We start from the raw sequence: 23,912 nt of genomic DNA, 5'->3' as shown, positions 1-23,912 counted from the left end.
CTCTTACAATTAATGTTATTTTTAAGAAGAGAAAGAAAATGGGATAAAGTCTCATGTGAAGCCGTGATTTTCACTAATTGAAACCATCACAAGTACCAGAGGGATTGTGAATTAATGTCCTCACAGGATCCCATGGTGCTAGCCCTAGAAAAGGAAAATTTAGAAAAAGTAGAAAGCGAATAAGCTCCAAAGATGTTTCTCGGGGTGTAACATAGGGGAAAGGTGTGTAAATCCAGAAAAGATAAGAAATCCCGAAACAGGGGACTTACCAGTGTATTACAAACCTGCAGTAGCAGTGCGGAAGGAGAGCGAGGTACACAACCCAGATACTTCTCAGGGCAGCCTGGTATCCTCCTGTAGACGAAGTAAAGAAAAAGTGTAAACCTCCCTTAGAGAAACAGTAGGACTAGAAGGGGGCCTGGTTTTAATAAAGGTTTCCTTCTCCTCATTTGATCTTGAAACATGGAAAATGGTAACAAAAAGCTATCTAAGCATTACTAAACACTTTCAGCTTCTGATAAAACAATGTAACTCTGACTGGAATGATATTCAACTATTATTGGATCACATGACAGAAACTGAAAAGCAGTTGATATTGAAAATGGCCCAGGATTTGGCCACTGACCCACTTAGTAACACTGAGGAAGATATAAAAGATCACTTCCCCTTACAAGACCCACAGTGGGATCCAGAGGAGCCCATATAAAATTATTAAGCCAGTACAGAGACTGGGTTACAAAAGGGATGGAGCAGGCCATCCTGAGAACAGTTAACTGGTCGAACCTGTATGCTATCTGACAAGAGCCAAAGGAAACCCTTTTGGAATTTCTATACAAGCTGTGAGATACCATGAGGAGATATACACCTCTTGGCCCGGGATCAGAAGTGGGGATACAGCAATTAGTGTCGCTATTTATAGGTCAGTCAGCAAATGATATCTGAAAGAAGTTGCAGAAACTAATAACAGCAGAGAGCAGGAATTTAGAAACTCTACTAGATGAAGCTTGGAGGGTATTTAGTAATAGAGAAGAAGAAGATTAGCGAAAAGAGAGATGCATGCTGGTAGCGGCAATACAAGAGAGTAGGGAGCCGAGGCTTGAAGGATTTGGGAGACCTCAAAAACCTTTAGAAAGGGATCAATGTGCGTGGTGTAAGCAAAAAGGGCATTGGCAGAGAGATTGCCTGGAGAAGCAGAAAGGGCAAGAGAGAATAAAAGGTAATTGATGAGGACCTGGGGAATCTACCCTAGTGGATCCACTGGTTATATTGCAGCTAGGGAAACAACAACAAAAGATGGAATTTCTAGTTGATACTGGAGCTGCATTCTCAGTTTTAAACCAAGCACTGACACCTACGGACGAGGATTAAGTCTGGCTGTTATAGATGCTCCAGTCACCTCGCGAGTATCAGAGGAGATTCAGAACCAAGTATATCTGGGAATATGGGCCTCAGAAACACCAGGTAGAGCTAAAAACACCTCCCTAGTAGTAGTCCAATTCAAACCAGGGGCACGGCTTGTAAGAATAAAACAATACCCCCTTAGAGTAGAGGACAGAGAGGAAATTTGACCAATAATTGACTGGTTTATTAAAAATTAGTTATTAGCAGAATGTGAATCTGAATATAATACTCCCATTTTACTGGTCGAAAAACCAGATGGAAGTTAGTGAATAGTGCAGGATCTTAGAGCTATTAATTGTATTTTGCATCCTGTAGTAGCAAATCCATACATCCTCCTAACTAAATTGACCCCTGAACTGACCTGGTTTACCATATTGGACGTAAAAGGCACCTTCTTTTGCCTGCCTTTGAGCCCAGAAAACCAACTGTTATTTGCATTTGAATGGGAAAATCCTACCTCTGGAAAGAAGATGCAGCTAACAGGGACTGTGTTACCGCAGGGATTCAAAAATAGTCCCACTCTTTTTGGAAACCAACTAGCTAAAGACTTAGAACAGTAGGAGTGACCACATGGAACTGGAGTAATGTTACAATATGTAGGCACCTTGTTGATAGCCACTGAAACAGAAGAGCTATGCATAATATGGACAGTCAGTCTGTTAAATTTTATTGGACTTAATGGCTATTGAGTCTCTCCACAGAAAGCCCAGATGGCCCAGCAACAGGTGACCTACCTCGGATATAAGATAACAGCTGGACAAAGGACCTTAGGAAGAACAAGGAAAGAAGCCATTTGTCAGACTCCTCAACCACAGGTGGCTAAAGAGCTCTGTACGTTTTTAGAAATGGCAGGACGGTGCTGCTTAGGGATATACAACTACAGACTCTTGGTACAACCTCTTTATGAACTATTAAAGGCTAACCCAAAGGGTCTCACCTGGAATGGAGAGGCGGAGAAAGCGTTCCAGCAACTAAAGAAGAGTCTAATGGAGGCCCTTGCCTTGGGGTTACCAGATACCACTAAACTGTTTTGGCTCTTCTCTCATGAGAAGCAAGGGATAGCTTTAGGAATTCTGGCCCAAAATTTGGGGCTATACAAATGGGTGGTGGTGTACTTATCTAAACAACTAAATGAAGTGAATAAAGGATGGCCTGGCTGCCTAAGGGCAGTAGCTGCACTGGTACTAAACATACAAGAAGCATGTAAATTCACTCTAGGCCAGAAAATTAGGAGTATTAATATCCCACACAGTATCCACAGTATTAGAGGTAAAAGGGGGACACGGGCTCTCCCCGCAGAGTTTCCTCCTGGTTCACAAACCTCTGGGAGAAGCTCACTTCATGGCTACCGGATCTTGTATGGCTCAAGCAACTATTTGTACTGGTAATTATTTTAATTGTATTGAGCCTCTTAATCTTTATCTGGCTTAGATGCCTTTTATGTTGTACCAAAGGGACAATGGACTTAATGGAAAAAGCACCAGCTTCAACAAAAAGTTGAATCAGGGAAATATTTTATGAAGTGCATAGAAAGTAACAGCGTATTATAGAAAATTAGTAAAGGAATTTACACGTGACCTAAGAAAAGGGGGGAATTGATATATTGTATAGTGAGCAAATTACTGTATAGGCAGCAATGTATTGTGTAGCCCGATAACAGTTAAGGATGTAACAACTTAACTAACAAAGATAACGGCCCAGCTGCATCCTTGGTGGATGAGATAATGGGAACCTTCAGCACACTGGAGGAGGACAATCCAGTTATAACCAGTTCAGCAGTTTGGGCTTCAGCCAACCCAGTGTACCAGACCAAAGGTAAAAAGTGCACAGCAAGGGAGAGTGCGAGCCCTCATCCGAAAGACCCCAGCCCACGACCTGCAGGTGACAATGCACATGCACCAAGAGGAGGAGTCCTATGATAATGAGTTCCAAGAAATGGTTATAATAGCCACACTTATTCCTGGGACTAATTGTATTAATCCAACCCCTATTCTGAATATGTACGAAGTGTTAACATAAAAATGGCTACCTTCTGAAACAAAGGGATGCATGCTTTGGAAAAGATTCCCGTGCGTACTGGCGCCAGAATAAACATACCTGCTTTATAACTCGAGTTGTAGAGTTTATTCCGCATGTCACAGTAGAGAGGTGTGTTACCTTGCTCTTGTCAGCAGCCACTGTAGTTTGGGTTGTGTGTGCTGATGTTAAGCCACCACAGCTTGGTGAGCCAAAACTCAAGACTCACCAAACTTGAGGAGTCTGTGAGCCAAATTTACTGAGAGGTAGAATTTCACAGTGGGTAGAGCAGGGAGTTTTTTCTCCATGCAGGGAATACTACAGGTCCCTAGGCAGCGAGAGATGACTTCTTGAGGAAAACTCACCCCTAGAAATTGCCTTTGTGAAACAAAAGTCTTGTTAGAGACTTCAGGCTTCATCAGATCAGATCAGATCAGAACAGTGTTTCATCTTGCCCAGCATCCTGCATTCTTGTGGTCTCCAAACACAAATGTTGGAGCTCCTGGGTTCTTATCTTTTCTGGAAATTCTAAACTGAGATGGGTAGAAAGAGATGCTCATACTGGAGCAGTGGGAGAAAATGACATGTTTAAACCTGTCTGAACAGGATAGAAGACAAAGGCAGGTACGTTGTGTTGAAAAAAATGTGTGACTGATAACTGAGCCCTCCTTACCCTGTTTACTTTTCCAGTTGCTTTTCCTGGAAGAGATCAAAGGGCACACAGCAGGAAGTACAAACTGTAATGGCATGGAAACTTTCATGGGTAAATTGCTAACAAATTGGATAGTCCATGAGAAGTAAGGCAAAGAGAAGACCTTCTGTACGTGCGGTTCTGTACCCAAGCACACAGAAGTGTGTTTCCAATTGCTTGCCTTCTGAGAAAGTCTTTGTTTCTATGGGGTGGCATCAGGCAGAAAAGCAGGACACTTAGTGTGCTGGTAAGCTTTGTTCCTTGCCGATGGGGAAGCTGATCTTCTTAACGACTGGCCTGGATGACCTCCCAACTGCTTTAATGTGTGTGGAAAGGTGATAAGATGTGGAGCAAGATGGACTACTCTTTGTTTTCTGGACTTGTATACAGCAAAGTGACTTCTTGTCTTGACATGATAAAGCTGTAGTATCTGCATTGATTTATGAACAGCAGTAAGTTTTCATATGATGATGACATGAGAAACAAGGGAAGCACAGAATGATAGATGGATTGGTGGGTTCTTGACTTGATGCCATTTAGGAATCAAAAAAAAAGTTGAACCCGAAACAAACCCGAAATAATACCTGTCACTTGGGAGCTGCTGGCTTGAGGAATAGGCTTCTGAAATACTTCTCTTTCAGCATGTACAGTTACTGTTTAAAGAGAAGTTTTCCACAGTGCATATTGGGAATCTTGCCTTAACATGAGACTTCATTTATATCTTAATCATGCTCTTCTTTCAGCTTAGTAGTAAAAGGTTACCAGGTACCATGGAGCAGAATTGAATCCTTAATGCAAGTGTAACTTGAACTGAGTATTGACATGTTTTCATGTTTTTGTCTATGTCTACATACATATCTGCCATGGCAGTAGACTAGTGATTTTTATTTTGGGTTTTTTTGAGAGTAATTCAGAGCTATTTGGAAGTAGGAGGTGATTGGTGAAGATTGAAGCAGGGACACAGAGATGCTAGTGGTTTACAGTATCCCTTCCCCTCAGCAGAATTTGTTTTAATCTGTTAGATCGGTAGATTTTTTTTTTTTTTTACATATAGCGGTTTTTAATAAAAACTAGGGAAAATCTATTTTCCATCTTCTTTTTTGTTGTTGTTTTTTGTTTATTTACATTGAATGGGCCTTTTTTAACAGAATATGATTGATTCAAAACTGACAGCAGTTACGGTTTCTGGACAGGTCCCATTTCTTGCTTGCAGCTCTGCTAGATCTCTGAGGTTGGGATGCTAATTCACATAGGTTGACTGTGAAATAAACTTGCTTAAGTGACATTTCCAAAGGAAATCCCTATTATTTCTGTGATTTCAGAGCAGGTGCTTTGAATCGAGTAGCAATTTTCTGTCAGAAGTGTGCTTTTTACTAACTCTGTGAATATTCATGCTGGGAAAATTGCAGTTTATTTGCTCAGCGGGAGCGTCTGCATTCTGCAACAAGATGCTGAGATAGATTTTGCTTTTGTGATAACAAATCTTCATTTCATCTTTTTCACCAGACCATGCACAGGAGGCCTAATTGGAGTGAACAGAGGGAAAGTACTGAGTATAGAGGAGCTTAGGTTAGGGAAGATGAGGACGAGGATTCTACCTGGGACCAGAATGTGGAAGTTGGATCCCTTTGCAGTGCTTGTCACGTGATTGTGCAGACAGGATGTGTTTGGGTAATTCTTAACTGACTCATGTCTTACTTCCTGACATTGTGATGTGCTTCTAACCTAAATTTGAATGTATCTGATAGCGCATACAGCATTATTCAAGCTATAGTTTATAAAACAATTGTTAAAATAACTTTTTTTTTTCCCCCTGTAGCACAGATTCACTGTGAGGACGTGTTTGGCATCGCGGGAGAAAATTTTACTTTTCCAGTAAAAATAAATCAAAAAATAGCGGAAATTATTTGGACAAAAAACAAGGATAAAGTGGCTGAATGGGAAGGGCAAAATGAAACAACATATTTTGATCCTCTCAAGAATAGAGGCTTCCTTAGCAAGGAGAATGGGTCCTTGACGATATTTAATTTGGAAAACAGTGATGGTGGCACATATGTGTTAGACTACATGGATTCACTGGAAAAAATGTCTCCCGCTTCGTACTTTCTGTGTTGGGTAAGTAGGGGAAGAACTGCATAAAGAATTTGATCTGCTTTATTTAAGAAAGCTAGAAAGGGAATTGTTTATTTGTCATAGAAACAAACAAAAACAGAGCAGGCTCTTCTTTGGCTCTATTATCAAGCTGCTGAGGCACTTCAAACAAAATTTCAAAGGTGGCATCTAATTTGTGTGCCCATCATTACTAGCCTTGGAATGACACATTGGCACATATGGCACATTGTATACTTTCAGGTAGATACCCAAACACTCTGAGCAAGCTGACCAAGTTATCCCAGGCAGTACGCATCTACTAAAGATGCTCCTGCAGGTTTTTTGTATGTGCTTGAATATCTGGCGTCATCCTGTGCAGACCTATGCAGCTTCACTGCTGGTCTTTGGGAAACATATTTTACCAACCTATATATTAGTCCTATTAACAATGAACCATGAGGAGTCTCAAACTCAACACAGAAGAACCACAAACTGGACCACTTTTAGAAATGCATTTCTCTCTTGCGCACATGCACCAAACACACACCTCTCACGTACACATTTATCTATGTATTTTTCTGCTGCTCTTGTTGTTCCAGCCTTTGTGCAGTGCTAAAATTCAGCACAGTTCATAACTAAAGTAATACAGAATGTTTTCTCTCCTTTTAGCTCCCCCTTCAGAACCTGAAATAAGTTGCAACGTCAGTGGTGATAGCCTGCTGTTAAAATGTACAGCAGATTTCCAGAAGCCTTTGAATTATGCTTGGAAGTTCAGTAGCATACCAAGAACTTATCAGACCCAAGAAGTTTTCATGCCTAAGGAGAAAGTTGATGCTTCTGAGAAAGTCACATGTTTCATTAAAATCTCTCAAACGGAAAAGAGCTCTGAAATCTCTTTGGCCCAATGCTATCCAGATGAAAAAGGTAATGAATGGGTCAGGTTTTATACACAAGGCGGAGAGGCTAGGTTGGGAAGCAGCGTGGACTTTGACTGTAAGATTTATACTGACTTCTCAGGAAGTAAATTTTAAAGAGTAAAAAGCATCAGAAGTGATTTGTCTGCTGAAAGTGTGCCTAGGGTTGTGGAAAGGTATAAGTTTGACAGTCTGATCCCCTGTGGAAAGAAAATTTTTGCAGGGATCTCAACAGAAAAAAACTTTCACCTATGACTTGACATGAGCAATGATAAAGAGGGAGGCACACTTAGAAGGTCTCTTCTGAATCTTCTGGCCTTGTGCAATTAATGCTAATGACTATTGTGCTCTTTGTACTGCTTTCCATGAACGGGAATGAAACTATTGAGTCACAGAATGTTAGGGATTGGAAGGGACCTCGAAAGATCAGCTATTCCAATCCCCCTGCCAGAGCAAGAGCACTTAGATAAGGTTACACAGGAATGTGTCCAGGTGGGTTTTGAATGTCTCCAGAGAAGGAGACTCCACAACCTCCCTGAGCAGCCTGTTCCATTGCTCTGTCACTCTCACTGTGAAGAAGTTTCTTCTCATATTTAATGGAACCTCTTGTGTTCCAGTTTGTACCCATTACCCCTTGTCTTACCATTGGTTGTCACTAAGAAGAGCCTGGCTCCATCCTCGTGACACGCACCCTTTAGATATTTATAAACATGAATGAGGTCACCCCTCAGTCTCCTCCAAACTAAAGAGACCCAGCTCCCTCAGCCTCTCCTCATCATATTCGTTGCACTGCACTGGACTCTCTCCAGCAGTTCCCTGTCCTTCTGGAACTGAGGGGCCCAGAACTGGACACAATATTGCAGATGTGGTCTCACCAGGGCAGAGTAGAGGGGAAGGAGAACCTCTCTCGACCTACTAACCACCCCCCTTCTAATACACCCCAGGATGCCATTGGCCTTCCTGGCCACAAGGGCACAGTGCTGGCTCATGGTCATCCTGCTGTCCACCAGGACCCCCAGGTCCCTTTCCCCTACACTGCTCTCTGATGGGTCTTTCCCCAACTTATACTGGAACCTGGGTTTGTTCCTACCTAGATGCAAGACTCTACACTTTCCCTAGTGATATTTCATTAAATTTTTCCCTGCCCAACATTTCAAGTGAGTCATCTAGGAGCCATTAGATTAAAAGAATTTCTCATCTAGCATGTTCATGACTCAATGAACATGCTTCTTTTCCTCCTTTACAGACATAAAAAAAGGAGAAGAGAGTGTTCCTGCTCTTGCTTGTTGCTTTCGGACAGCCTCAGTTGAGCTTCAGATCAGCTTGAGGCTTGGTTTTTTTTTTAAGACAAAACAAAAACAAAACAAAAAACCAAAACCTAAACAAAAAAAAAACCAAAACCAAAACAAACAAAAAAAAACCCCTACCAATCAAACAAACCAACAAAAGCAAACAAACAGGCAAACAAAAGTACCCGTAGGATGAGATCACGTTTGGAACTATTTGGTTTGTAGGGTGTATAAGGCAGTCCCTAATGGTCAAAATTTCCCACTTCTGTGCAAAAATCATGTTCATGGTTTATCGGTATAGAGTTCTTCCTCCTTCACTGAAAATACTTGTTAGAGACTTGTTAGAAATGTATGTGGTGGGTTGATCTTGGCTGAGTGCCATGTGCCCATCAGGCTGCTCTGTCACTCCCTCTCCTCAGTGGAACAGGGCAGAAAATACAACAAAAGCCTCATGGGTTGAGATGAAGACAGGAAGAGACCACTCAGCTATTTACTGTAATGGGCAAAACAGATTCAACTTAGGGAAAATTTAATTTATTGTCAGTCAAAATAGGAGTAGGATAATGAGAAACAGGAACAAATCTAAAACACCTTCCTCCACCCTCAACTTCACTCCCGATTTCTCTACCTCCTATTCCTCCTGAGCAGCACAGGGGGATGGGGAATGGGGGTTGCAGGCAGCTCCTTACATGTTGTGTCTGCCACTCCTTCCTCTTCAGACTCTTCCCCTGCTCCAGCGTGGGGTCATTCCCACGGGAGACAGTCCTCCATGAACTTCTCCAAGGTGAGTCCTTCCCATGGGCTGCAGTTCTTCACAAACTGCTCCAGCATGGGTACCTTACACAGGGTGCAGCCCTTCAGGTATTGACTGTTCCAGTGTGGGTCCCCCATGGGGCCACAGGTCCTGCCAGCAAACCTGCTCCAGCATGGGCTTCCCACAGGGTCACAGCTTCCTTTGGGCATCCACATGCCCTGGTGTGGGGTCCTCCATGGGTTGCAGGGGAATCTCTGCTCTGGTGCCTGGAACAGCTCCTGCCCTCCTTCTTCACTGTCCTTGGTGTCTGAAGAGTTGTTTCTCACACATATTTTCACTCCATGCTGCTGTTGTGCAGGAGTTTTTACCCTTTCTTAAATATGTTATTGGAGAGGTGCTCCACCATTGCTGACGGGATCAGCTTTGAGCAATGGTGGGTCTGTCTTGGAGCTGGCTGGCACCGGCTCTGTCTGACAGAGACTGGGGGAAGCTTCTGGCATCTTCACCCAAAAGCCACTCCTGCAGCCTCCGTACTACCAAAACCTTGCCATGCAAACCCAATACAAGATATTTGCTGAAAGTTCATTTACCTGAGATCTGGCTTGACCTTTCATAGGCCAAAAGATACAATAGCCATTACCTTTCAAGCAATGATGTGCCTTCACTGAAATAACGTACTTACCATGTAACTTTCCAGGAACTGACTTAGGGTTTTCCTAAGAACTGACTCTGCATTAATTTCTTGAGGTTGTTTTTAAAAGCAAATTTCTGTAAAACATACTCAGGGTGGTATTTCTACTAAGTTGTGTATCACACAGTTACTTTTTAACTAACCAGTTGTTATTTATTTTTTTTAAAGGATACAGCTATCACAAAAGAAGCAGATTTGGTCTTATTGCATGTCTTCTGGTTCCTGTTCTCTTAATTTCAGTTGTAGGAATACTAGTCCTCTGGCGCAAAAGAGGTACATATAGCATTTCCTAATTGAGCTTAACAGTCTTCAAGATAATGCTTATCCAAGGTTCTGTAGAATGTATGAAAGTTTCTGACTGTGGGATGTACTGTAAATACAGTAGTAGAAACAAGTACAACTTAGGCAAAGGCTAATAGATTTGAAGGAAATAATATACTGAACTTCCTTGTACTGAGATACTGGGCTCTGTGTACTGGGGAAGCACTGTAGTTTGTATATTTCTCCTTCAAACTGGATGTTTCATTTACTGTGTGTTTCCACTTACCGAGTATTTATGGCCTCTCCCATTCCTACCTGAGTGTGCTTTCGCTGCCTGTTTTGAGAGCATCATAAAGCTGCTCTTAAGATCAGACTTATTGTTGGGACAAGCCAATACCAGGGCCTGTTGAAAACCTTATTCCAAGTTTAATCTGACTACTCAGTGTGCTCAACTGATACATAGAGACTTCTGTGCCTCCTGTCAGCCTGTATTGCCCTCATCTTGGAGTACTAGATTTGTTTCTTGATTCGTTCCTTCACTGAATTTAGATATATTTTTTGTAAATCTGACAGTTTATTCGGAAATGATAACTATATCACGGTGTGTTTCTTGCTGCCACCTTTTTAGGTTAATATGTCACATTTTATTCTGACCTGAAAAAGAGGTGCACACCATTTCTTCTCTTTGTGTTTGAGAGAGTCCCAAACAGGAATACATGTCTTCATCCTTAGAGTGTTCTTCATGGACAATTCCTGTTGGCTTCTGGGTGGGGTCACCACTTAGGGGTGGCTTCAGGGTGAAGAGCATGGGATGCATCTGTGATCTAGGAAGGGCAAATTGGTATTCTCGAGGGAGACTCTGATCAGAGTGTACATTGTTGTATATTGCATATGGACCTTATGCTTTTCTGATCATTCTCATATTTAGTTTCTGTTGGCATGGAATTGTAAAATAAACTAGGTGGGAAGGAATCTCTGGAGGTTTCAAATCCAGCTTGCTGTTCAAAGCAGGATCAACCTCAAAGCTAGATCAGGTTGCACAGGGCCTTGTCCAATCAAAATTTGAATAATTTCCAGGATGGAAATCCCCCAGCCTCTTTTAGCATGTGTTCAAGCACTGAATCACCCTTGTGGGGAAGGGTATTTCTCTTATTTCTGTTAGGGATTTCCCTTTTACAACTTGCAGCTGTTGCCTCCTGTCTTTTTGCTCTATACCTCTGAGAGGAGTTTCCTTTGTTTTCTGTGGAAGTTAGTTGTAGACTGTAATCAGCCATCCCCTTAGCCTTCTTTAGGCTCAACAAACCAAATTTTCTCAGCACCTCCTTGCACAGCTTCTGCCCCTTAAACATCTTGGTGGACATTTGCTAGACTAGCTTCATAATGTCAGGTTTTTTTCGTTTATTTGTAACCTAAAACAGGACACAGTACTCCACATGTGGTGTCACAAAAACTGAACAGAGAGGGAGAACTGTTGCCGTTGATGGGCTGACTGCACTTCGGCTAACTCAGCCCAGTAGGCTCCTACTGCAAGGTCACATTTCTGACCAATATTTAACACATCATCCACCAAGGCTTCCAGGTCCTTATCTGCAGAGCCATTTTATGGCCAGGCAGAGCTTAGTCTGTACTCTTCCCTGGGGTGATTTCAAGAGGTGTAGGACTTTACATTTGCCTTTGAGCATCACGTCTTTTCTGCCAGCACATTCTTCCAGCTTGTTGAAGTTGCTTTGGGTGGCAGCCCTGCCCTCCAGCATATCCCCTGCTTGTTTCAGTTTGATGTCATCTGCAAACTTTCTGAGGGTGCCTTCTGTGCCCTTGTCTATGTTGGTGATGTCGAACAACACTGTGCTTGGTATCAATGTGTGAGGAACGTCATTCAGAACTAGCCATCAGTCAGATTCGAAACAATTCAACTACTTCCCTTGAAACAGCAAAGGTTTGACCATGCTACAAAATAAACTTGTTATACCTCAGTAGGACAAGCACTTCATAGATATAATCAAACCAAAGATGTGATTTGCTGATTTAAAAACAAGACTCAGAGTCACAAAGTGCTAAACTCTGCTTTAGATTTGGTTTGGTGTGTTCCAGCTTGTTGCTGCAGGAGGCCCATTCTGTTGATCACCAATTGTCTTTGCCCCAAAACAGTATTTGACTGCTGCTTCTTTCCTCAAGTCAAGTACTCAGTTATATGTCCGCAGTGATTTTTTCTTTAACTATTTTTTTTAATCTGGGGAGTGGGGGATAGAGGCTGTCAGCTAGTTTCCAAAGGCACAAAACTTTATTTCTGAGTAATTTCTCCAGATATTCTATTTGTTTTGGTGCAGGTAGAACTAAACTGGGAACAGGAATTGCTGCTCAGAAGAACAGTCCGGTGCATGGCTCAGGTAAGAGAGCTACAGTGTCACAAATGGCAATCAGACTATTGCTTTAAGTTGGTCTAGGCTTGTAAATTTTTTCTCTATGACAGTACAGTCTTTAATTGGAGAGGTAAAGTAATAAGTTTTCTTTCAGGCCTTAGTTGTTTTACAGAGCATAGGGTTTTTTTCCTAGGTCACTAATATTTACTTTCTAAACCAAATTTCATTATAGGAGAACATCAGCTGCTTTGCCCTGCAGACAGCCAAGAACAGCCTAACTCACACAGAGGTAAGAAATCTGTATTGGGGTATAGATGTTTTTAAACTGCTTTTGGTTGGAACAAGGTGTTTGATCTGCTCTTTCCTTTTTTGCAGCATGTAAGCTTTTTGAGTTGATTTTCAGTTTGTGCATGTGTGGCCTCAAAGCCTCAGTTGAGGTCTAATATTGGATAATTATAGTGACCTGAACTTAGTGGATGTGTTAGTGGAACTGGCGGAATTACTGACAGTGAATGGCCTGAGTTTTACCTGGTCGGCAGCTCTCTTTGTCAGAAGCAGAATTCACCTCCAAAGGAGAATGCGAGCTGACCTCAGGATGAGGGCTGGAAAAGCGCACACTACAGGGCAATCTGTCTGTTGGAGAACATACTCTTTACTTGTTTGGTTAGGGCTGATTTGCATGCTGAAATGAGGTTAATATTTCTTCCATCTCTTTTAATCTTTCCTGCCTGTCCCATTTATATAAACTTCGTTCATAAATTTGGTTGATTATTTATCTAAACCCAGTGTTCATACGAAGTGCCTAGGGCTGGGCATGAATGTAATACATTGCTTATTCCCAGTGGCCCTCATGGCAATTTCTTGCTGACCTATCTTGGAAATCGGGCAGCTAGCCTCCTCCTCTGTGCATTGAATTTGACTTGGAAAGCTTGGTGATTCTAGTGGTTGTGGTTGGTGCTGTGCATGTAGCAATAGAATTAATTATGACCTTTGAAGATATTATCACATCAGACTGGCAGGAGTTTGCTGTTAGTTTACCTTGGTCATATATTGAAAAATAAGACTGGTGAAGATGGGCACGTTGCTAATCTGGTGTGTAGAACTCTGGTCCTTGCAGAACTCTGAACTTTGCTGGTTCATGATTCTGGTGCATGTTTGCATGCTGTGGGTAAGGTGCAATTGTCTCCTTTTCCTTCTCTAACCCATTTCAGTTGTTTGAGAAAAAAAATCTGTTGGCAGCACCTTTTGATTCACTCTTTATTTTACAGACCTGTCTTCTCCTTGTAACAGTCAAGATGAGGGAAGGAGACAGTCAGCGAAGGAACTTCTCACCTCTTTCCATTAGTTACCAGTCTGCTGCCTACCCATGATTTCTTTACGAGATGCCCTTCTGCAAGCAGTACAGATTCTCAGAGCTGTCTGCTGTCTCCCTGTCCAGATCTCCACTTGTGCTTCTACTGTTCATTCTAATCCTGCTCACTTTTTTCTTTTACCACTTTAATCTGCAGCAAGTTTACTCAGTTCTCTGGCTTGTACATCTATGTGTTGGTGTGTGGGAATCACTCTACAGGGCGAACAGCTAGGGAAGGGGGGCAGCTCCTTTCGGCTGTGCTCCTTTCACAAGGGTGAATGATGCTAACGTGTTCCAGCTTTAACACGTATGCATCTTCCTGAACCACTGTAGTCCGTTCTTATGAAATAAATGCAATCAGGCAGTCAAGCAGATTAGGTAGAGCCGGAGAAGACTCTCAGAAATACTTTACGGAGGTCACCAGACCAAATGGCCAAAGCTCCTGCCATCAGATACAAGCTCAGTGCCATGTTGAAGTGTCATGGTGTTGGACTAACAGTGGCTTTGTGTGGGATTCTCTGTCTGGTGTCTTACACAAACTGCTGAAGTTAGCACAAGGCCAGAGCACGATGTTTCTTGGATTGCTCCGTATGTTTGATTCTGAAGTTGCTCTTTATATGTAATTTCTAAAGTTTCTTAATGTTTTAATGGGGTCGGAGGTTAAAAAAAAAAAAAAAAAAAAAAAGATGAGGTTCTTGGTGAAAAAATTGCTAATGATGACAGTAAGGAAAAGGAAACCCAGGAATCCCTGGATTTTGCCACATATTCTTCCTGCATGAATTGTAATGGGCATAGAACAGCTTTCCTTATCTGAAGAAACAGGGGTTGTGTAGCTGATGGCAAAGGTGTGATGTACTATGGGATTGTCTTATCACTTGTGTAACTATTTGTACATACATAGACATGGATAAGCTATTGCTACATACATGGACATGGATATAGGAGGAGGAGGAGGTTTATTTTATGTCTGTCTTACGGAAGAAAGGACGGAAATGTACAGTTCAGGCAAAAGAGGATCAGGTCTGTAGGTGAAGGTTGTCTGGAGACTAGAGGAACAAATAAAATGTTATTTGTTGCAGTATAGAGTTGGAACATCAGGGAGTCAGTGCACCTTTTTGCAATACACCCCGCAGCACCTAAGCAGCACACAAGCAAGGCTATGATGTTCTCTATAATGCCTGTACAAAGCCATTCTAAATAGGGCTTCTACTGGTGGTACAGCAGTGTGTAACAGCTGCAGAGGAGAAGGTGTGCTGCTGAGCTCTGGATGGCACAATGACCTGGGCTGGTGTGGGGAAGAAGCAACAGAGCATGCTCCCGGGGGACTGCAGTTCTCTGATTTCTCTTCAGACAAAGAAGTGAATGAGGAGGACAGTGCTCTAGAAGACAAGGAGCCAGTTACCAATTGTGTAAATCGGGAACGTAAGTGCCTGTTCTGTGGAGCAGTCAGTGGTAATGACTCAGTGGGCAAACTGGTTGGGATCCCTTGGAGTTGAAGACTGAGAGCGACTTGTGTGTAATGCTTCTCAATAGAGGTGCTGGATGGGATTGTGCCATGAGTGCTGACTACCTGTCCTCTGTGCAGGAGTTTCAGTAGCATAATTAACCAGCTTTCAGGCTGTAGTTAAGGACAGAATGAGTCTTGCTTTTTTACCACCCTTGGAAATAACCCCAGCAGAGCTCACAGATCTGTGTTTTGGATATCATTGGGGTTTAAAACAAATAAATAATCCCAGTCAGAGTGTTATGAGAATACTGGTCAAGTGGCAGTCCCTGCTGAAGTACTGGCTTCTGATCTTCTGGTTAGTGCTGCCTGTTGGGAGATGTCTGCAAGAGGACCTCCAGTCCCAGTATGTCTGCATAAAGCACTTAAGTAGGGAGCAAGAGCTGATGTGGCAAAAAGGAAGCTATGACAATAGGAAGCCTGGTTTGGAGAGATTGCTCCTCTGTGAAATGGAGTCAGTCTCACCTTCATTGTCTCTAGTGGAAGACAGTACTCTATGTGTGTGTATGTCTTTTAACCTCCCTGACATCTGCTGGAAAGGCAATGCAGCAATACAAGCAGTCAAGAAGATTTCTGGGGAGCACCAGGGACAACTTCTTCACACAGGCTGCCAGATGCTGCAGCAGGGGCTGATGTGCAGCTGTACCTGCTGCTCACTTACAGAGGAAAACTGGATGGCATGGGGGCATGGGGTCACGAATGTCTGCTTTGTCTGTAGTGACCAAGAAACAGCTCCTGATCCTGAAAGGAATGAGGAATGTGAACATCAGAGTACAGGCCTCATGCTTTTGGAGAGCAAATTTCCACTTATTCAGGTAGGTAGGATCTCATGGGAGACAGTTGTGAAGAGCAAAGGAGCTCAAGAGAACCATCAGGCCTTTAGGCAGGACTTCCTCCAAGCGTGAGCACACGCCATCCCCATAGTCAGGAAAACAGGCAGGCAAAGCAGAAGATCAGCTTGGCTAAGCAGGGAGCTCCTGTCTGGGCTCCAGTGCAAAAATTGGAAGCAGGGGCAACCTGCAGTGGAGGAATTTAGGAACACTGCCCAGGATGGTGTCAGGAAAGCTGAGGCTCAGGGAGGCTTAAGCCCAGTATGGTGTTACCAGGACAATGAGAGCAGCTTCCTCTGCTAGGTTATCACTTCCATGTGTGGGAGAATCAGGGGGCAAGTCTTCTTGGAACATGTTTCTGGTTACACAAGATGATGACTGAGACTACATGTAAATCGTAGTTGACTAAATTGACAACCTTTTATGGATTAAATGACTAGATCTGTGGATGAGGAGAGAAAAATGGGTGTCATATACCTTGACTTTAGCAAGGCTTTTTATAGAGTCCTAAGTTACGGTGTCCTGTCTGGATGAATGTCTGTCTACATGGGTGGAAAACTTGCTAGATTGTCAGGCCTGCAGGTAGTGGCAAGTGGAGTGCTACAGAGGTCTCTTTTTTCAGTGACTTGGACAATGGTGAGAAAACAGTGTCATTGAGTTTACAGGTGATAGCAAAATGTGGAGTACAGTCAATCAGGATGAGGGCAGGATTGTTGTTCAGGGGGAGCTGGAGGGGTAGAGGTCTGTGTGAACCTCATGAAATTCTGCAAGGGTAATGCAGAGTCCTGCAACAGTATGGACCAACACCCTGCACTTGTGCAGGCTGGGGACTGACTGGCAGGAGAGCAAGTTTGCTGAAAGGTACAGGACAGGACACTAGGAGTCAACTAGGAGTTCATGGCAGCAAAGGTGGCTAATAGCATCCCAGGCTGTTTTAAGGAGTGCTTAAGCCAGTGGATTGAAGGAAGTGGTTATTTTCCGTTAGTTGGCACTTGTTAGATAACATGTAGAGTATTACATCTAGTTTGTGGCCAACTTAGTGCTGGAAAAGTGCTGATAAATCAGAGCAAGTTCAGCAGAGTGCCACCAGTGAGGAGAGACTGAAGAAACTGGGCTTATTCAATCCCAGAGAAGAGCAGGCTTTCAGGGTACATAACAGCAGCTGCCAATATCTATGAGGATATTGATAAGAAGGCTGAGGTGGGCTGTTTACTGAGATGTATTAGTGGGATATCAAGGTGATGGTCCTAAAATGAGGCAATGGAGATTCTGTGTGGATACGGGGAGAAAGATTTCTGCCTCTAATCATAACTAATCACTAGGACAGGCTGCGTGAAGTCATGATGAAGTTTCTCTTCTTGGAGGTTTATAGGAACTGACTGGAGGCAGACCTGAGCAACCTGTCTAGAACTGAATATTGAGCTTTCATGGATGAGAGTATTGGGTTGGAGACCTCCTGGGCTCCCTCCCTGAGTGAACCTGAATGATTCTGTGTGGATTATGAATTGTAGCTGGCGACTCATCCCTAAGCAATGACTGATACCAGTGTGAAGTTAAGCAGTGAGGTACACTCTGGAGGACGGTAGCTCTACTGTGATCTCTTTTCAGAACACTCTGCCTTGCAGAACAGCACCCTGAACATCCAAGTGTGCAGCTGGCTGTGGTGTGACTGTCCTGGGGAAGAGGTGTTTACTTTCTAGTGTTAGCTGATAATGTTTGCAACATGCTGAGTTGTAGCTAGTAACTCACTCTTATGCCAGTACCTTGAAGCTGAGCAAGGCACGGAACTATAGTTGTCTTTTTATCTCTCTGCAGACATCTCCAAGGAGAACAGCAGCTTGCTGATGAAACATGCAGATGACTGTGACGTAAATGAAGGAGGTAAGTGCCTGTGCTGTGGAGTGGTTTTTGTTTGTTGTGACTTTTGCCTAGCGCTTCTTGATGTGAAGTTATGGGTGGCATCATGGGTGCCAACTGTGCTTGGTCTTCCTGGGGTCTGGAAGGGGACCATGAGGACACTGCGGAGCTGGGTATGAAGGACAGCGGGGAGGTGTTGTATGGTGGCTCCATTGGGGTGGGCAGTGTTGGTCAGGGCTATTACTGATGCTGAACAAATGGCCCACCTCTCAGACAGATTACTCATGATCCATCTGGGATGGAGAGGGGGAGTGTTGCGAGCTCCAGGATTGTCTGAGTGTTGCCTGTTGTCCTTGCAGAAGTGACCGGGAATGCAGAAGGTGGAAAAGGGGAGCACCTGAGCAACTCTCCCAGCTGCAGCAAAGGTTTGTGAGGATGAAGCTCCCTGTGTTGTGGGAGAGTGTACAGAACGTCACAGAGGCTGGGAGAGGCAGTGCTGGGCCAGGCTGGTTATAATCCTGACTCCTTTTTTGCTCAAGTAGAAAACAGCGAGAATTATTAGGAAGGAAGAGGACATGTGTGGTGGGTACATGTGTATGTGATATGCACTAGGGAATCAGGTGTTTTTGATGGAAGAGTTCAGAAGACTGGCCAATTTAGCCAGTTCAAAACTGTAGGATTAAATATTACTACATTAACATTCATTAATAATACACCTCTTGCTCATGCTTGCATTTTTACTTTATTCTGTGTCTTAACAAGTGATAAAGGCTTATAGTGGCTGAGGTGTCAGTAAGGTAGTATGTTTTTGTGTCAGATTTCTGAACTGCAGTTCTACCCTGTTAATTATGAATGCCGTTGAACATCATACTGAAGTAGAGAGATACTGTGTAACACTGAACTTTTATTGCTTAGGTGTGCAGATGAGTCATCTTTGGTCGCAAAAAATGCAGTGTACTTAACTGGTGTTTTTTCTTGTGTTTTTTTTCTTTTTAAACCTACACATGGACATGGTGTGAAAGCTCTTCTAAATGAACAGACCAGCAAGCCTGAGGGCTGACACATGGAATGAGAAAAGTGATTATTACCATGTGTGGGAGAATGGTTGGTCAATATTACATCTTATGGATATTAGTGACATTCAGGCTGCAAGGACACAATGTTTCACAGCAGTTGTTTCATATTCCATGAATTAGTTAGAACCTTTACTCAGTCATCAGTTCTGTATGCTGCATTTAACATGGAGGCATAACAGGCATCCATATATTCATCTCCCAAGCTGTTTTGCCCTCTCTATCTGTTTTCTATGGTGTGTGTGCAGACCAGAGCATCTGTGAGGTCACACAGCTGCTTCTTGGAGTACATCAGCTTGGAGAATATAAAAACTCAGATTAATCCTGTCCCATATCTGATAATAGAAGGATATAAGCACTGTCCCTCAATAAACTGCACAGGCAAGGGCTTACATTAGTCTGTCAGCCATCCAGACCAGAATACTTGTTTCTGTAGATTTATCTTTTTTTCTAGAGTAGCAAAAGCCTATGGAATGCTGACTGTTTTCACTCTTGTTACTATGCAGTTTTACACAGTGACTCCCAAGAAGTATTAAAGATCATAGGTTTGGAGCTGAGATCATTGACCTTTAGTTTATAGTGAAAGGTATACCTGAGACTTCTAAATCTGGCAAAGAACACAGGAAAGTCAAGCCCGTGCCAAGAAAGCAGTTACTGCACTCTAGGTTTGGCTCCCAAGGCACCTGGTAGTATTGCAGAAAGTCATGCTGAACATTAATCTGTAGAAAAGCCAAACGTCCTATCTGTGAAACAGGAAGGCTCCAGGCAGAATATTTGAAGCCATAGCATAGTGCTGTATCTCAGCGTCTTTGGTCTTCATGGCAGCGAGGTGGTGGAGGTAGAAGTAATTTCCCTAACCTAGGAGGTTCAATGGCAGCATGGGGAAGTGAAATCAGCTGCCAGCAATAATAATTAATTCCTTGATTCCCACAGGATATAGTTGAAGTGTTTGGCCTGCTTAGAAAAAAATTGACTCAGTTGTGTTAGATTTTTCCAAAGAAAACTGTGGGTAAATATGTAATAGAACTTTCTCATTGTTGGTGCACCTGCAAAGTTTACATAGATTAAGATGATACTGAGGACTGTTGCTGAACTTTGAATCCTTCTAATAAGGGCAATCAACTTATCTTGGTGTGAGAGACTTGCACTATAAGGCAGTCTGTATCAAAGGATTTTTCTTTGGCAGGAAACTAAGTTTGCAGATTGACTGAAAACAATTTTCATTTCCTCAAAAGAAAAGGAAAAATACTGTTTTGTCCATCATATAGGCCTTAGTTAAGTTGTGTAACTGGGGGGGGCTTCATGCTGGTTTCTGCTTTTTGTCATGAATCAGTGGCCTCCAAACGTTTTTGGTTGTGCACTCCATCAGTAAAATATTTTGAACATACACACCCAATTTATGTATATTTATTTATAAATTATATACATGTGCTACTGTACTTAAGTATTATGTAAGTAATAAAACATCCACAAAAATAGAAATTAAAACAGGATGAGATAAGGACGAAGTAAACAGTATTTTAATTTTATTAATGGTGTAAAAATATTTTCTTCCTGCACCACAATCGATTGCTTCGCGCAAACGCTGTTTTGGAGACCAATACTGATAATCCATTTAAAGATTCTCAACATGCATGGGGGATGCTAGTGGCACCTCACCACTGCAGGGTTTTCTGTTCTTCCAGGTTTGATTCTTTTGTTAAATTACCAGCCAAGCAATCACATTCAAATATTTGCTGAAGACAGTGTTGAAAATGTGAAAAAAAATTATCTGAATGTCGAAAAACATGGATGAGTGGGAGGGAGTTGGGACTGAGTGTAAGACACCTGACTCTGTGATGCAGAAGAAACTGCTGATTAAATGTTCAAGAAAGAAGGAACAGACTTAAAATAGGGCTGGGTAACTGGAGAGGAAGCTGTGGTATCTTGTAATAACTGAGTCAGATCCTGTTAGTTGCCAAGGAGCAACACCAAAGACCAAAGTAAGTAATTCAGTGTTTTACGCTTGGCCTACGTAATGTGCTGCTTTGCAGGGGCTACTCATTTGACTAAGCTGTGCTCCTATGTCGTGCTTAAAGGTTTGGCATCTGAAACGGTTATGTTATTACGTCATGTCAAGACATCGGATGTAGATGTGCGTTCTTTGCTGTTTGTGAGCTGTGTGGGGATAGAATATTTTGGGTGTTCTATGGGGAGTGTGAAACCTGATGCTTATCACTGCAGCTATAAAATGAAAGGAGAACACTAATTTCATATTCAGGCCCTCTCACTGTATAGACACAAGCAAATAGCATGCCCCCACACCCCCAACCTGACTTCTCAGTCACATTCTTTAGTGCTGTCATTAAGCTGGCATAAGTCAGCCATAGGTAAAGCAGTAAACCTGCTTGGATTTTAAGGATACAAATCATAAAAGGACTTCAGACCTATCCAGAAACCTTGTAAGAACCAGACTAGGGACACTTTTCTTTTTCTCATTGTCTACAGAGATGAGTGCCATGTGTCAACATATCCTGCTCTCCTTGCCTGTCTCCTGGCATCTTATCCTAGGTTGGAGGGATGCTGAGCTAGGTGCTAGTGGGAGGGATAGTGCTATCAAATAGGAGCAAAGACTGAATGACACGGTGCCTTGGCACATCCATTTGGTTGCCCTTATACTGTTGCCCTGTGTGTACCAAGACAGGAACACCAATATAAGTGTATGTGTATGGTTTTTTTGGAAACTGGCCTGGTTAGAGGTTGATGCATGCTGCATGCAGTGAGTTGTGTTGGACATGTAGTCTTGAACTTGGTGGATTGCACTGTAACTTCCCTTTGCCTCCAGTTTCCTTGCTTGTCAAATATGAACTTAGTTTGCAATCTTTAAAAGAGAAAACTCAAAAAGTACCTGGCATTACTGTGTGGAAGAAATAGCAGCAGCCTCACATGCTTGTATGGTTCATAGCTGATACTAAGATTTTAGACCTGAACTTTGGCATAAAAATGGTGTCTTAAGTGCCTTGTTATGTGACCCAAAGTCATGGAGTCAAAACAGTCTCAGAAGTAACCACCTGCTTAGCAGATGGCTGGCAGTAAGTGATAAATGCTCTTAACCCGCTCCAATTGCGGAGGAACATGTCTAACCATAAGCAGATAATTTGGGTGAAATGACTAGCGGCTAGTGGATACCACGGGTCACGTGGCTGCTGAAATTGGATTGTTTTGGATCACGTGACAATGTCTTAACTAATCTTCACACTTTATTAGTATTTAAAGCCTGCAGTATTCTTGCATTACTAGTTTAATTTCTAGAAGAGAAGACATAAAAATTTACTTGTGTGCTTTGCTTTTTCTTTTGCCTCAGATCTTAAATCAGAAGCAAATAATTGCTTTGTAGACCAAACAACAGTGGAAGAGGAGCCATAGAATTCAATGATGAAGGAGCTGCTATCTTTTCTCTTGGAGGCTTTCCACCAGCACTGAAGTAATCCACAGAGAAGTGCTTTTAAGACTGAGCTGTTTACAGTTCTTATTTTTCTCAGAAGGGGCAGCCCCATTTTCTAGCATCACTGCATGAGGACAAATAGGCTGAATCATGAACAAAATCTTTCATGTTGTTTTTTATATGGTTTTAAGAAACAGTTTTCTACTAACACAAAATGTAAGAGCTAAGGCCGTTTTTATAATTGGTATTTGGAGATCAACAAAATCATATCCATTTGCATGAATGTGGATCAATCAAAAACTGATCAGCTTTTTGTGCAATTATGGATCAGTACCTTGTTACAGTCAGAAGAAAGATGGTTCATCCTTCAACTGTTCCGGGTGAATGGAAGTTCCCATTTGCTACTCTCAGTTATCTAGCGGGAACTTGATGCTTCAGACGAATATTCTCCAAGATAACTATCTCCTGGAGTTGGCAGAAGACTGGCAAATTGATCGTCTCCTGATGGTGGTTGACTTTGTGATAAAGCCACGGTTTAGTTTATTGTTGCATTGGAACAAAGCTGACACTCCTAGCAGCAGCTTGGCTTTTTTTTTTTTCCTTGAACTTTTGATATTTTTGCACTTTTAGTGTTGTTTTGGGTTTTTCTTAGATTCTGTTTCACGTTATTCTAAGATAGGATCAACCTACCGATTTCTAAAGACTGATAGTATGTTTTTAGGTTGCCTGTGACTGGAAAGAAAACTTTGAGGTTGTAAATACACTGGAGCTCAAAAGAATCAAAGATAAAAGAATATAATGTATTAATGTTTTCAAAACATCAAGCTGCATGCCAGTTGTTAATGAAAGCTGAAAGTCCTTTCAGTTGATTTTGAACTTGTTATGTGTAAAGAATCATGAAGGCTTGACAAGGATAACCAGAGATCAGAAGCTCTCCAGGCTTGAACAAACACAGTGCCTTCAGCTTTTTCTCACAGTACAAGTGCTGTGACCATCTTGGTAGCCCTCCACTGAACTTGCTTGAACTTGATATCTGTCTTCCTGGAGCTGTTCAAAATAGGATGCAGCATTCTGAATGCAGTCTAATATGTGCTGAGTAGAGGGGGACAATCACTACCCTCAATATACTGACAAAGCTCCTATTAATACAGCCCAGGGTGTTGTTGGCCACCTTTGCTTCCAGGGGATACAGCTGGCTCATGTTCTGCTTGCTGCTTACTGGGATCCCCCTGCTTCTTTTCAGCAGAACTGCTCCCCTGCCAGCCAGACCCTAGCTTGTATTATTGCAAGTGGTTCCTCCTTTGCATTTTAACCTGTCTAGACCTCTCTGACAGCCCAGCCCTTTAGCATGTTGACTGATTCTTCCCAATTTGGTGTCATCTGCAAACTTGACAAAACTGCACTT

At 42.5% G+C, this 23,912-nt stretch overlaps 1 protein-coding gene across 1 annotated transcript in view; it reads left to right on the top strand.

Moving 5' to 3' along the window:
* CD58 (CD58 molecule) overlaps nt 1-23,912 on the top strand; it is a 73,733-nt gene that overhangs the window by 9,370 nt on the left and 40,451 nt on the right. Inside the window, exons 2-8 of the mRNA XM_071809433.1 lie at nt 5,928-6,207; nt 6,849-7,123; nt 10,016-10,120; nt 12,436-12,495; nt 12,701-12,757; nt 17,969-18,034; nt 18,370-18,435. Coding sequence (XP_071665534.1) covers nt 5,928-6,207; nt 6,849-7,123; nt 10,016-10,120; nt 12,436-12,495; nt 12,701-12,757; nt 17,969-18,034; nt 18,370-18,435 — 909 coding nt within the window. The remainder of the gene's footprint in view (nt 1-5,927; nt 6,208-6,848; nt 7,124-10,015; nt 10,121-12,435; nt 12,496-12,700; nt 12,758-17,968; nt 18,035-18,369; nt 18,436-23,912) is intronic.

The sequence above is a fragment of the Patagioenas fasciata genome, chromosome 1 (assembly GCF_037038585.1).
Source record: "Patagioenas fasciata isolate bPatFas1 chromosome 1, bPatFas1.hap1, whole genome shotgun sequence".
NCBI lineage: Eukaryota > Metazoa > Chordata > Aves > Columbiformes > Columbidae > Patagioenas > Patagioenas fasciata.
The sequence above is the reverse complement of the archived record's forward strand: the minus strand, read 5'-3'. Positions and strand labels throughout refer to the sequence as shown.